Source organism: Pelmatolapia mariae, linkage group LG9 (assembly GCF_036321145.2).
Source record: "Pelmatolapia mariae isolate MD_Pm_ZW linkage group LG9, Pm_UMD_F_2, whole genome shotgun sequence".
Lineage (NCBI taxonomy): Eukaryota > Metazoa > Chordata > Actinopteri > Cichliformes > Cichlidae > Pelmatolapia > Pelmatolapia mariae.
The window spans coordinates 20046627-20061942 of NC_086235.1; the positions used below are offsets into that span (position 1 = coordinate 20046627).

Here is a 15316-nt window from a genome sequence, read left to right on the forward strand (position 1 = left end):
TATTTTATATTCTCACCTCCAGCGGAAGAGAGCTGAACGCTGTGACAACATGATCAGCGGCAGTGGAGATGCCCACTAGTGCAGCTGTCTTCTCTGGTCTGGCAATGGCTGCCAGCAGCATAAGCCAACCACCTATACTGGAACCAACCAGTATCTACAAGATGGCAAAAACACCACAAATTAAATATAGCTCAACTGATAGTTGGGGAAAAAAACAAAAAAACAAAACCCCCAAAACAAACAAAAAAAACCCCAAAAACTTGGATACCTCACTTCAAACATTTTTAAGAAACCACACATTCATGCAGTAGAACGGTTGAAAACAAAAGCTGTGCTATAAATGTGGCAACAGTGCCATCTTCTGGTGAAATGGGGGGAAAAGGAACACTGGAGGTAGAATTTAGAAAGATTTTACATCTCTGTTATTGATTCGCTCATGAACCCAGTTTAGTTACTGCAAATGAGAATTTTAAATGCACCCATTGAAGTGTCACTAAACCTGCTCCCAGCCCTGTTTTGCCTTTACTTGTTAGCTTTGGATTCACTGTGCAGAATAACGTTAAGTGCTGAGTTTGACACTAGAAGGCTATTTTCAGATTCACCTGCTAAAAGGGGAGATTTTCTCCGCGTCCACCCTCAACAACAGCAGAATTTCAGGACATTACAAGTAGCTGTGGCTACAGCCAGCTATGGCTGAGAATGCAGCTTACACGTAAATGTAGAGATTTGAAGCCTCCAGCACACAGACTCTAGGGAAGGGTTTTCAATGCAGCAGCAGAAATGCCGTGCTCAGCAACTGACCTTATGAATATTTTTGTACATTTATAAGATCAGAATTTTTCAGTAGAGGACAATAAGATATTCTTTAGGTTTTGAATTGGGGAAGATTTTGCATGTCATGTGCACATGTCAACTTATTTTAGGTATTTTGTTGTGTGTATTTTGTATGCGTTTTACCAGTCTACAGTCATGTGAAAAGAAAAAAAAAAAAAAAGCTTTCACTGGACTCTCTGGAGTCCTGTACCGCTTAATTGTATCCTCTTGCGGAGCCACGCACTGCTCCCATCACTTCTGCTATGTTTCTGTTGCCCTCTGACCACCTGCAGGTCCAATCAGCTTCTGTATCATACCGTCTCAAGCTTTATTTTAAGGATCATTGTTAATCAGACATAAACCCAGCACTGTCAGTGAAAGACCCCACAACTTCCCAGCCTAAAATGAGACTCATCCTCATTTAAAAAAAAAAAAACATTTACAGGATTGTGCACCGTCAATGGAGTCAGTGGGTCAAATTTTCAACACATATGTAGCTCAACAATATCCTTACTTAGCAGGCTGGGTCTCCTGCGACTCCCTCCTCTTCCCCAAAACGAAGTTTACGCTGCAGGAGACTCAGTGCGCATCACAAATGTGCATGTGCATAAGTATAGAAGTGGGACATCATGACGATACTACCACAATACTTTGCTCACGACATGACATTATTTGTCTATTTAATATTTTTGCAATATGCTGAATAGTAGAATAACATAATCACCTCCCTTTATCAATATTTGTTTTATCCCACAAGATAAAATTATCTTTATTTATTTTATTTTTGCAGCAAAATGAGATTGGCAAGCATACCTGCATTTTTGGTAAAACCTACTATAAATGTTGCCATAAGACAGAGTGACTCTGGTAATTGCCAACTTCAAATACACTGAAACATGTGATGATGCATTACTTACCTGTAGGTTATTAAAAACAACACATAGTTGCAATTTAACAAATTGAAGAAATGATTGAAGCTCTATTGCTAGGTCCTGCATTTAGGTCCTTCTTTCAAGGTTTCATATATTTGTTTGTCTGATATTACTGGTCTAATGAAAACTTTTGAGGATTATTCTCAGGAACCTGATAACTGAAACCAATCCTAAAGCAGGACCAAGCCTGCTGTTCAAAATTTACATAACTTGACTGATTACTTATGTCCTCTAACTAGCAATGGAATTAGCCTAGGAAATATTTACCTGTGGCCCCTCTGCCAACTCATCCAACACAAAAAGGACATCTTTTTTCCAGGTACCAATAGTTCCTTCTGATAGCACACCTCCTGAGGCTCCATGTCCTGTGTAATCAAACCTGGAAAGCAACAAACAGCACAAAGTGGGTGAATATCTGAAGCTAAAACGATGGCAAGTCATACAAGGCTACAGACAAGTTTATGTGGACCTGACAAGCCTCTTATTGTTCAGAACTGGAGCCACTTGTTTAACCAGGAACTTCAGACTTTACACGATGAAAGGTGGTGGTATTTTTAGGATAATTAAATTATTTATTAATTCATTCCTCCGTGCTTTAACAGACAACTATTGTACATTACCTTTCTTATTCATTTTTCTTTCCATGATATAACTCTAACTCAATTTTTTCTTCCTCACATTTGTTCTGCTGTAACAAGTGAATTTCCCCAGTGTGGGATTAATTAAATCTATCAATTAATCTATATATATTTCCATATAGCTATAATACTTTGGGTTTCAGTTTACTTACTAGATCTTGTTTTGGTTTCAGCTAATAAAAAAGATGCATCCCTGCAAAAAAAGTTTCGGTTACTGTATATTCAAAAGGTATATAGAAAATGATATTGTGTGCAAACAAAAACACCTTATAGCAACAGCGTATTCTTAATACTCTCCCACATATAGAGGTGTTTTCTTTTTTTTAACATTAACAAGCACATTAAAAGACAACACAGTTGTACTTATTGGTCACTTGATTCTTGTTTGCAGATCAAATTTCTCTATTTTTAATTCTATATCAGTTGGATGATGTTTTTTTCCCCCCACAATTCATTTATTTCATTTGTGCTTCTTGCAGTCCTATAGCTCACTTTGGATTGACTGCGTTTAGCTTTTTTTTTTTTTTAAACTTGATTTAATGCCATGCTCAGTATGGGGCTTCTCTCTCAGAGTGATATGTTTGGATAACTTACCTGAGGTATGAGTGTCCCAGTGACCTACAGAACTCTTCCAGCGCCTCAGCTTTCTGTCCATTCATGTTGGAGCCATAACCTGGGAGGAAAACCACACCTGGGCTCTTTCCCTTCACTCTTCTGTAGGCCAGCTTTGGGAGATCTGGTCGTGAAGCATACTGAACCGAAGATTTGTGTCTCCTGGGTTCTGTTTCACAGAGCATTAGTTTTGTTATTTATTGACATTGAACATTATTCATTGATACTGAATTTGTTACATTAATGACTCCCTGTACAGAATTTTCGCTCAGTTTGGCGAACTTTGCTGGACACATGTCATGCCTCGCATAGGATAAAGCTCATCTCGATGCAAGAGCATGGGCATTTCTTTCACATCGCTGGAACATACCAGAGATTTACTCAAGCGAGGGTAATTAGCTTTCTAAGCATTTTAGAAATGCTACAAAATTTGACCAAAAATGGCGCAAAAGCATTCCGAGCGTTAACATTTCGCCGTTCATGTCCTAAAAATTTTTTAGGACGACGCAGTCTGTGCGAGCCACACCCCCTCCGACGTGTTTAAATACCTCTGTAAGACACACGAACGTTACCAAATGTTCCTGCCATAAGAGGACACCTCAACAAACCTTCCAGACGCTTTGAAGACAGAGCTGCGAGCCCCCCATTGCTTAAAATCTGTGAAAGTCCTCTGCGGCAAGACCTCAGCGCGACGGCTGCCATACTGCTCCGAGACCACTGAGGAAACATCACGAGAGTTGGAGCCGCGAGTCTCGTTTCAAGCCGCACAACAGTTGTAGTTCAAAGTAGATGTACATTGCGTCCTGTACTACATTCCTTTACTTCAGTGAAAATATACTGCCTTAGCAATAAAAGCCACGCATTAAACTTGCACTAAAAATATAATGAAGAAAAAAAAGTAGACATTTACACATTTGGGTGGGTAGGGGGTACCTCAAAAGGCTATTAAAGTGGAATACTTGGGAAAATGTCGTCACCTGCACCAGTGCAGTAAAGCTTCTTTATCTTGGCAATCACGAAAAAAAAAACTTTAATCTGAAGTTTGTTATTATTTCTCTAAAACAAGCATACTGTAACCAAAAGCCCTTTTTGGTCACTCTTTAATTCTTAAGTGCATTCACTGAACTGACAGCAACACCCAGACTTAGTAATACTAGCTCAAAAACGCATTAAGTTGTTAAAAAAAAAAAGACTAAATAGATAATAATAATAATCAGTGTGCAGATTATCAAACCTGTAGTGCACACATGTATTCAATTTAATAACTACAGAAAAATAGAAAACAAAAAACCACACATAAAAGCAAACAGTGAGGTCTCTTTACATACAACTATGTATTATATTACGTATATATTTAAGAAAAAGATCCCACATTAAATAAGCAACGCAAATCAGGTAAATCAAAATAGCTGTTGTGAGCAATACTGCCTTTATTTATGAGTAAATATCATCTTTCATGTTGTAGTTTTATAGTGTTTTTTTTAAGTGTTTGTGCAGTGTCATGCATCATGTTTGATTTATTTTAATATCTTTAATATTAAATAATATAACAGAAGTCACATGCCAAAAAAGAAAATATAACATAAAAGTAACAGAATACTATGAAAACTAGTAAATGTACTACTTATTAACGTTTCTATGCGGGTTTCACGCATGCATCCAGTGCTCGGGGTTAGCAGATGCGCGCTAAGATACAATCAGTGAAGCAGTGTGCCTATTTTACTGTGGGTAGGGGTAACAGAGGGGGTGACAGTGCTGCGGACATGGTAGCCGAGAAGTTGTTGTGACCGTCATGTGAAGTGTCAGTTTGTAACATGACTCAGAGCGTCACAGGCGGAAGGTCACGGAGCAGCAGAACGGAACGGAAGCGGGAGTAAAAAGCCTATCCGCCATTGTGGAATATGGTAAGGGATATTCCAGTAAGGCACTAGTCAGTTTGGGCTTGACTGATAAACACCATCTGTGGCAGGATCGGACACGTTAACTGACGCCCTCTCCGCAGACACAAAGTCGCCGTTTGTAACAGCCAAAAGCAGCGAATCGTCGTCAGGATCTGAGCACGGCAGGAGGAAAGGAAAAGGGAAAAAACGCCGCCTTGTAACGTTAACAGAGTGATTGGACAACCGAAGAGACGAGCCAGCAAAGCACCAAAGTGCAGAGAGGGAGAGAGAGGAAGCCGTGGACAGTCTCACAAACAGCCATCAGTTTCGGTTCCTGGAGGATGTCTGCGACCACCGTCGATCAGGTTCGTGTGTCGGAAGCGGAACGGTGCTACGGATTTAGCGGTGCGGCGGAATGAAACTTTGCCGACAACAGTTTCATCTGGCTCGGCAAACAGGCTCCAAAGTCTTTGATGTGTGATAGCTATTAGCTGTAATGTAGGCCGACTGTACTACTAATCAACTCTAGCTGTAGCCGGGTGGGTTTGCCAATGCGGCACCGTTTACTGGATGTCAGAGCGTTTGACATCCGGTCAATAACACGAAGCAACCTGTAAATGTTAGCATCCGGGCTGATGCTTCAGCCTGAGGTTGACTGGATCGTCGACTTATATATTTATTTATGTAGGGATACAGCCTGCTCTGTCAGTGTGCGTGTGTTTCTTGTTTCCTGTCGTGATCTGATACTAGTCTCATTTCTCATTTCTTTCTTTTTTTATGTATTTTTTCTCAGAGACCTAAAGGACAAGGAAATAAAGGTAAGGCTTTATACTGTGGCGTTTCCAGTGTGGCACTGCAGGCTGTTTTCATGTCCAATTAGCTACCATGCTATTCAAAACTGCAGCTTATTTATGTTAGCCTTGTTTACTTTAGCTGCTGAAAACCTGTGAGTAAAATGTTTCTGATTACATCTTTCTTTCTGAATTTCTCGTATTGAATGTCCCTTGCTTCTGATCTTAGTGCAAAACGGATCAATGCATCAAAAGGATGGTGTAAATGATGATGATTTTGAGCCTTACCTAAGCGGCCAGACAAATCAGGTAAGGAGGCATACGAGTACCACGTATTATGGACAAATGACTTGCACACAGAATTTTCTTGCTTGTATGTTGTCACTCTGTATAACCTGTGACTTTTTTTTTTTGGCCACACAGAGTAACAGCTATCCACCAATGTCTGATCCCTACATGCCCAGCTACTATGCTCCATCCATTGGTTTCCCTTACTCTCTGGGGGAGGCTGCTTGGTCCACAGCAGGAGACCCACCTATGCCCTACTTAACTACCTATGGACAGATGAGCAACGGCGAGCCACACTTCATCCCTGATGGTGTTTTCAGTCAACCGGGTGCCCTGGGAAACACCCCTCCCTTCCTTGGGCAGCACGGCTTCAACTTTTTTCCGGGCAATGCAGACTTTTCCACCTGGGGTACTAGTGTCTCTCAGGGCCAGTCCACACAGAGCTCAGTCTACAGCAATAGCTATGGGTACGCCCCGAGCTCGCTGGGTCGAGCCATCACGGACGGACAGGCGGGCTTTGGAAGCGACACCCAGCTCAGTAAGGTCCCGGTGCTGAACAGCATTGAGCAGGGTATGACGGGGCTAAAGCTGGGTACAGACATGGTGGCAGCTGTCACCAAAACTGTGGGCTCACCTTTAGGAGGCACAGCAGGTATGAGCAGCATGTCGGCCAGCAACCTCCCTCCGTCTGTCAGCTCCTCTGCACCTAAACCCGCTTCCTGGGCAGCTATTGCCAAGAAGCCGGCCAAACCACAACCCAAGGTCAAACCCAAAGCCAACATGGGGATAGGGGGAGGCACCGCTATTCCCCCACCCCCTATAAAGCACAATATGAACATTGGTACTTGGGATGATAAGGGCTCTCTGAACAAGCCCCCATTAGCTCAGACTATGATGCCCCCCCAGCCTCTGGTGCAGCAGCCTCTCCTTGGTCAGCCACAGCCCTTACTGCAGAACCCTTTACCCCCTCAGCCTCAGCACCAGCACCAGCCCCAGCACCAACACCAACACCAACACCAACACCAACACCAACACCAACCCTTCCAACTCCAGTCTCTCCAGTCCCCTCAACACCCCCAGCCTCTGCCCCCTGGTCCTCCACACCTGCACCTTCCTTCCCAACCCCCTCAGCCTCTTCATCAGCAACAACCCCAACAACCTGGCCCGCCCCCTAACCGCTGGGTGGCTCCTAGGAACCGTGGCGAGGGCTTTGGTCTTTGTGTTGGAATCCCACCGAGTGCCTCCCCTTGCTCTGGAGAAGTGCACCCAGTGCTGGAGAAACTTCGTGCCCTCAACAACTACAACCCCAAAGACTTTGACTGGAACTTGAAAAATGGGCGCGTTTTCATTATCAAGAGCTATTCAGAAGATGACATCCACCGCTCAATCAAGTACTCTATCTGGTGCAGTACAGAACACGGCAACAAGCGCCTGGATGGTGCTTACCGCTCCCTGGGCAACAAGGGGCCCCTGTACTTGTTGTTTAGTGTCAACGGCAGTGGGCACTTTTGTGGCGTAGCTGAAATGCGCTCACCGGTGGACTACAATGCCTATGCAGGCGTCTGGTCTCAGGATAAGTGGAAGGGCAAGTTTGAGGTAAAGTGGATTTTCATCAAAGACGTGCCCAACAACCAGCTGCGTCACATCCGGCTGGAGAACAATGACAACAAGCCAGTGACCAACTCCAGGGACACTCAGGAAGTGCCTCTGGAGAAGGCCAAACAAGTGCTTAAAGTTATCGCCACTTACAAGCATACCACCTCAATCTTTGATGACTTTGCACATTATGAGAAACGTCAGGAAGAGGAGGAGGCTCTGAGGAAGGTGAGATAATACATACTTTAAGAGCCCTGTCCTCTGTAAATATCTTGTTTGCATGTGCCAAGGTAGTTCAGTTTTATCGCCCTTTAATTCAAAGGGAGGCTAACTTTCACAGAGTCACTGCTGCAGGCTGTTGTCAGACTGTAATCAGCTGATCTTGTTCCACCTGCTCAGAGGTTGTATCATCCTGTTGTTGAATGAACAGTCTGCTGTAAATGGAAGTTCCCAGAGGCCTGTCAGCAGATTGACATGGCACCATTACTCATAAGCAGGCTCAAGAAAACACTGATTTCTCATCAGCCATCTCATGCTGCTGAGATTGCGATGATCTGCCCAAATGGAGCTGGATGCATGAAGTTTTCCTGAAATAGTCTAGATTCCTGGCATTCCTTCTGCCAGACAAAGGCAGATGTAGGCTCCGATCTTCCTTTGAACACCGAGCCCCTGCTCTCCACGGGCTGCTCATGCTTTATTAGCCTTTACCAACATAAGCTCCTGGCCTACAAACTGTCTGCAAATTGCCACGGCACAGTCGGCGCAGTTTGCCAGGAATATGTATTCTAAAAATGCACGGTGAGATTGTAAGTAAAAACGAGAAAAGCAAGCACAGAATAAGCTTCTCATTGGGGAAACTAAAATATGTTACCGTGGTAATAACAGTGGTGTACCACAAATGTAGTGAAAACTCTGTGGGAGGCTGCTGCTGTGGAAAAACATCAGCCAAAAAGGCAAACAACATGGTATCACTGATAGCTCTCTGCTGCATCCATTCTTAGATTCACCGGTATGCTAATCTAATTGCGTTTAGAAACCTACCCCATCCCACGACCCACTCCCTTCTTTTCCACCTACTCCCCCACTACTGGTGCTCTATTGATGCTGTATTGGCTGCTCACAGCTGACCTTGTTAATATGCGCTGGGTTACTTTCTCATAAATATTTCAAGTCAGTGTTTTCAGGCTTCTGAAAACAACCTGTCAGTAGAAAGCCAGTTTCATCCTGCTCCGTGCTGCTTTTTGTATCCCTAACCTCCTACATGACAGGATCAGCTGAGTGAGGGCTCCGCCTCCTAAGGCTGACAAGGTTAATTGTTCTCTGTTGTTTGGCCAATTCTTCCTGAACTTTGAGAGGTGTCAAAGCAGCACAGCTACCTGCACAAAAAACACCTTCGCAGGGTGTTTTCTTTAGAAGTAACTTTGGATCTAAATGTTGTTACAGGATTTGATTAGCATAACTAATTTGGTAATTAATACTCAGAGGGAAGCTCCTTCTTTCCTGCGGTGTGGATTCTCATAACAAGATGGGATGAATTCCACTCTGCTGTAATGCTTACAGTTGTATGTGCCATACATAATACATTCCTCAGTCTTAGCTGATTGTTAAGGTGGAAAACCCTTTTTCTTACTACTTTTTTACAAAGAAATGAATTACACGCTTTTTTTAAAATTAATGTGACCCCTTTTCATGCAGCGATATAGACCTATAAGTCAAGTCTAGACTACATTTTGTGAAGCTTTCTGTGCTAAGAGCTGCTCTACTGGGGATAGAGTTACTCTGGGGCCTGGGTCTCTGTGGTTTTCCCAGAGCACTGATATGGACACCTTCAATGAGGTCACTATTCCGACTGAAAACTGGAGAAAACCATCAGCCTCTGGGGGTTATTTTGACTCCAATGTCCCACTGGCATTTTACCTATTTTAGTGTGTCTTTACCAACTCTTAGCCATTCCTGTTTTCTAAATCTGCGACACACCCTTGTGTATTTGTTTGTCATTACTCATGTTTTGTTGAGTATGGCTGTCTGGAACTTGGCTTTAGAGTTATTACTACAAGCTGAGTGTCGTTGCTTCAGTCTCATGCCAGTATAAACATATCTCGTTATTTGGTTAGTGCATACCTTAGGTCTTCTAAAGTCGTTTTCTCTGTGTTTGTCTTACAGAGAACACTCACTCGCTTGCTGTCTCACTTATTTTTCCACCAAACACCAAAAAGCTCAAGGCGTTTCTTACTTCAGTGACTGATTACTTTGCCTGCCAGTGTATTTTAAATAACTCAGCATGCCAACTATAGATCACTAAACAGCAGTATGTGCTTTTTAGCCCTGTCTATAGAAGATTTTGTTTTGTTTTTAAATTAACCATTTTTTTGTATCTTTCAGGATTTTTCTGATGTCTTTAAGTGAAGCTGTGCTTGTATTTGTATGGTTTATACTGGATTGCAGTATTTAACACAGTATATATACATCGTTTTAATATTCTGCCACTAACCTTTAAATATTTGGAACAGGAAGCCAAACTTTACATTTTAGGTGATTTCTTTATAAAGCTGCATAAACAGGACACATGCATGTGTTTTCAAATGCCAGTGTTCACTATACTCTTAAACACATGCGCTCTGGTAATTATTCTGTGGTGATTTTCCAACACACATTATTAAGAATTACTTAAACTCTTAACTCATAAGTCAAGTATTGCTTATATATGTAGAATTCATATTAATTTGTATGTAAAGAAATGAGATTTGCTGACGTGTTCAAAGGCATGCCTTCTAAAAACTGCATTTTATTGTATTTTAATCTCTGACAATCGTGATTATTAGTCTTTTGACATACCTATAGGGCTTGACGTATAAGTGTTACTGAGTGTAATCCCAACTTCTTTGTGCACAGGAGTGCATCTACATGTTGACAATATAGATGATTTTGGCTTCAATATATCTTTATTCCATTAGGAAAAAGGGATGTTGCACTTTTTAGATGTTTTTTTTTTTATAATTGTTTTTTCTCCCTTGCTGCCCCAATTCTGGTACAATCCACTGATTATTTCTGTTTTTGTTGTTATCTTTTTCTTCTTTTGCTAGGAGCGCAATAGAAATAAACCGTAACCTTCAAGCAAGCTGTCTGCTAGAAGTGCAACACTAATGATGTAGGACCTTAAATCAAATTTGCCTAACGACAAGGAGGAAAGGCTTTCACAATCTTTCCGCTGAAGATGACAATGTATCTGAACACTTGAACATGACCATAGTTGGACTCATCTGTATCCGTTGACTGGTGCATCAAACCCCGTGTTCCTGTCTCACAAGAAAAAGAACGTAACCCACAATGAAAAACTCTGTCTTTAAAGCACTTTCGAGTCCTCAGCAGCCTCTACCAGTACCCTTAACTCTCTAACTTTGTTCTTCTTCTTTGATTTTGTTTGTGAGCAACTAACTGACTAACCCGAGTAGTCAGATATTTCACCAAGCTTTTTTGTTCTTTTTTTTTTGTTTTAAATGCCTCAAATGTTTGGGATATTGGTGACCTTCATCAGGCCCGGAAGACAATTAAATATGATATGTATAAATTAGTCTTGTACTTGAATCTGTATTCAGCCATCTGATCCTCATCAGACAGAGGCTGGCGATGATTGACAGGTGGGATGAAATAATTGAGAAGCAGCCACAATCATGCCAATCATAGGATGTATCCTCCATCTACCTGTTTCCATCCTTTCTGCATTTGTTTCTGTGTACCAAAAGATAACAATTATGCAGCAGGCTGGCAAGTGCTGGCTAGTGCACATCTTCATTTTTTTTTGCCCCCCACCCCCTTTTTTCCTTGTGATTCTGTCATTCTGAAGTGCATTTGTCTGAGGAGAAAGCTGCTGCTGCTGCTGTGGTAGAACTATCGGCAGCCTTCGCTGGCCCCATGGTTGACTGTCTTAGCTCTGATGTTGGTGTACTCTACCGTACCTCAGGCCCAATCCGACTGTCTGTCCTCAACAACTCTTAGCACTTTTGGGAGAACCTCCACATCAACACCTGCTGGACTTGACAGAGATTCCTCCAAAAAGGCAAGACATCAACTGCAAGGATGTGACAGTTTTCTCCTCTAGGTAACTCACTAGCTAAATAAAAATTACTCATGTTTAGCGAAATCACTGCTTTTTGTGTCTTTTCTTATATTTGCCTCAAAATGTGTACACACTGTGTTCTGCCTTTATAAATAATGTTGTTTTTTTCAGTATTTAATGCATTCAATAACCTTAAAAAAATCTATAAAAGCCCCTTACAATAAACAAGTACAGTACTTTCTGCATCATTCCCGCTTATTCCTCAAAGAGGTCGGACAATATGATTAAATTAACAGCCAAGGGATGTCTGGATATTTATGAGGGATGCATGAGGTAAGAAGCCTGCCTTAACTGTGTCAGTTCAGATCACACAACACATGCATAAAGGGAAATGCATGTAGAAAACAAATAACAGGTAAAATACTTTACTACTCAACTATGAGTTCAAACTTTGAAAGCATCAGCATTCAGTTAGTGCAACATGAAATCAAACACTGAAGATAAGCTCATGATCTCATTTACTTGTGATAATGCTAAAAGGTCAATGAACCAAACGCATTTACTTATGCTTTGCCCACCCTAAGTTACTTAACACTGTGGGTGCAAATATTTAGTTTTTTATTCTACATTTAAGATATAAAAAATACTTAGCAAAACTAAGAATGACAACCAAAAAATTACAACAAACTTAACAAACACGGGCAAATTAAAACCCTTTGTTATTCTGTCCAAAACAGTCAGTTTGTGGTTAGTGCACCTTGTCATAGTTTGAGTGTTTGTGGCTTGTTTATAGCTATACTAGAGAGACTTTTCAATTCAGTTTAGTTCAATTAAATTTTATTTATACAGTGCCAAATCACAACAACAGTTGCCTCAAGGCGCTTTATAAGATAGACCCTACAATTATACATAGAGAGAAAAACCCAACAATCATATGACCCCCTGTGAGCAAGCACTTTGGCGACAGTGGGAAGAAAAGCTCCCTTTTAACAGGAAGAAATCTGACAGAACCAGGCTCAGGGAGGGGCCGCCATCTGCCGCGACCGGTTGGGGTGTATACAGTAGTTGTGTATTAATTTTTTTTCTTCTTTTCTCACTTAAGAACTGAACTATAACAGCTAGCACTAACTTGACCAACCATGACAGTAAAATTATAATAACAAGTATATTTACCTTCGGTATGTTTAGTAATTTGGAGTATTAATGCTTTTACACTTTAACTCAAAAGGGATTTTGCATGTAGGATTTGTACTTTTACATGGTTGTTTTAGTTTTTCCTCCACTGCATGCAACATTTACCCTGTCAATATTAACCAGGCACTGTGAACTACAGAAATAAACTTTTCAGGTCTGAAAAGTCCCAGTTTCAACAACACAAACATGCTGGTAGATTCATGCTGTGCTACAAGAAACAAGGTGATGCACTCATTATGAATGGTTACAGCACAGATCAGTGAGGACTGCAGTAAACCTGACATCAATTCCATTTCACAGCTTTGGGATGAACTCGAGACTGCATCTTGCATGACGTACAGTGGTGGAAAAAGTACTCAGAACTTTTACTTTAATTGAAGTATTAATACTACACTGTAGAAATATATTGTTGCCTGTCATGCATTAAATGTTTGACTTCAATAGAAGCCACAAACTGTGATCCAAATGCTACTGAAATGTACTCACCTTTACAACCACAGTGACCAAAAAAAAAAAAAAAACCCAAAAAACAACAACCCCAAAATACAATTATAACTCGTCAGCATTAATGCTAATGGTATAAATTAAAGGAATTTCTACATAGGTTCACCTCTTCAACATTTGTCAGTACTACCTGGACCATGTATTATTCCCTACATGCCTATATGTTATCAATACAAACAATGGCATTAAGACACACAGTTTTAAATAGTTCTATATAGCAGTGTTATTGCTGTGACCTCCAGATCAATCTATTGATCTTGAAGGAGAAGTCAAATGTGACATATTTTAAGTCTTTATTTTATACGTTCTATATGTTTCCAATGTACACCACACTCTAAGTTATGAGGGTTTTGTCAGTTTTCGACAAATAAATAATAAGTTGACCTTGAAGACTTTGGTGGATGTGAGCCAAATTTTAATGGACTGTCAGCATCAGAGTATCGGTGGACATTTGGGAAACCTTGCACCTGCATGTTAACAGATAAAAACATACATTATTTTTTGACTCTTTGATATGAAAAGATGAACTATGCAGAATTAAGCTGCAGCTTTATCTTGGGGCCAATGATTTCCTTTATCTGATGGCTTAAGTTTAACTGCGTTTACTATAATCGATGAAATGAAACTGTCACAAAAAGATTTTAATGTTTCTTTCAATGTCTTCTCCACTAGAGTGCGCCATCATATCACATTCTTCCAAATGTTCCCCTGCTCTGCTACCAAGACATACTACAAAGCCTTTCCTGTAAGCAGCAAAGCCCTCTTTCTTCTCAAGCCCTCCTACTCCTACAGACACAATTATACCAGGATGAGAAGCACTTGTTGTGCTTCCACTGCTTTTTGGAGCAATTAATGGCTGCTCACCAAGCTGTGCAGTGAGAGGTGGGGTAGAGAGGAGCGAGAGAAAGAGGATGCAAGCGGGGAGTGAGAAAAATCCCCCTTTATGTTTGTCAAGGAGGAAGAAAGGGCTGTAATTATAACATTGTAGGCTTTGGATTGCAACTTCTCTCCTCTGTGTGTTAATTTGTGCCCCCATCAGGTCTTTGCAGGCAGCTTTTGAAAAGACCACACTCTTCCTGCCTCCATTTGTCTGTGAACACAACAGACAAACTAAGCGGGAAACTCGTTATTTATTCGCCTCACAATGCCCTCACAATTACTACTTGGGTGTGATGGTGCACAAATTCTTAAATATGCAGAAAACACGAATTTAATTAGAGACCTCTGATGTGTTGTTGATGTAACCTTGTTTATTTAACTGATGAAAAGTGCAGCAAAACCACCTCTTTCTCTGCTGTTTTGTGAATACCACACATCTGTAGCTTTTAAATAAGTAGGATTAAACAGAGAAACATATGCACTGCAGACCCACTCCTCTTTTGGCTCTGTTTCAATGGCTTGTCATGTTGTACTTATCTTTTAAGGAGTCAAAGTAGCTGGTTAATGACTTTAACGTCACCATGCAGTTAATTTGCTCCTATCCACAGTGGTCAAAGCTGTTCCAATAAAATGCCAGGCAAAGTTTCTATTTATTTATTTTTATCTTTTTTCAAACTATCAAAATGTCCTTCTGGAGAGAGATTCTGTCGAGTGAAGATGAGAGAGAAGAAGCAGCATCCACTGCTCAGAGAGCTGAAATGCCTTTGAAGTTTCAGTCACACTGAAGGCTCATCAACACATGGCTCAAGGCAAGGTTAGGGCAAGTCTCAGGGTTGGCACTTCCTCGATGTTTTGAAGGTTTTCATACTCTGGGCCAAGGCATGTCACTCAATACGTCCTCACAGAACATTAGTCCAATTGATGACTATGTTAACTGACAAGCAGTTGATCAGAGGAGCTTGAAATCATTCTTTATACATATTTAGATGCTACCAGTTAAAAGTGGCGTAATGCGAGAGCGTCAACAATTGCAAATGTCAGCGGCGTCCCATTCAAAGCCGTGCCGAAGTTTCAAGGTGTTACTCAGCAAGCCAAGTGAAATAATCAGCAGAGTTTTATTTCCCATTTGAAA

The 15316-nt window shown here is 41.1% G+C and overlaps 2 protein-coding genes across 4 annotated transcripts in view; one reads left to right on the forward strand and one right to left on the reverse strand.

The window, feature by feature from the left end:
- Window positions 1-15316, reverse strand: part of abhd10b (abhydrolase domain containing 10, depalmitoylase b) — a 78428-nt gene that overhangs the window by 857 nt on the left and 62255 nt on the right. For 2 of the 3 annotated variants that reach the window (XM_063483693.1, XM_063483695.1), the window contains 3 exons: window positions 2978-3164; window positions 2013-2124; window positions 17-154 (listed from right to left, as the gene is read on the reverse strand). In XM_063483693.1, the coding sequence (XP_063339763.1) occupies window positions 17-154; window positions 2013-2124; window positions 2978-3164 (437 nt within the window). Of the gene's footprint in view, window positions 1-16; window positions 155-2012; window positions 2125-2977; window positions 3165-3603; window positions 3733-15316 lie in introns of those variants that run through there. The other variant, XM_063483694.1, reaches the window with a different exon arrangement.
- Window positions 4543-11691, forward strand: ythdf3 (YTH N6-methyladenosine RNA binding protein F3). Its single transcript, XM_063484015.1, has 5 exons — window positions 4543-5240; window positions 5669-5693; window positions 5896-5975; window positions 6090-7778; window positions 10634-11691. The coding sequence occupies exons 1-5, from the start codon at window positions 5217-5219 to the stop codon at window positions 10655-10657; spliced, it is 1842 nt and encodes a 613-aa protein (XP_063340085.1). The 5' UTR covers window positions 4543-5216; the 3' UTR covers window positions 10658-11691.

What these genes read in the sequence shown, in the direction of transcription:
- ythdf3 (XM_063484015.1), top strand. Translation starts at nt 5,217, where the DNA reads ATGTCTGCGACCACCGTCGATCAG. An exon ending in CTGCGACCACCGTCGATCAG is followed by an intron (nt 5,241 to 5,668) that starts GTTCGTGTGTCG and finishes ATTTTTTCTCAG; the next exon opens with AGACCTAAAGGACAAGGAAA. An exon ending in TAAGCGGCCAGACAAATCAG is followed by an intron (nt 5,976 to 6,089) that starts GTAAGGAGGCAT and finishes TTGGCCACACAG; the next exon opens with AGTAACAGCTATCCACCAAT.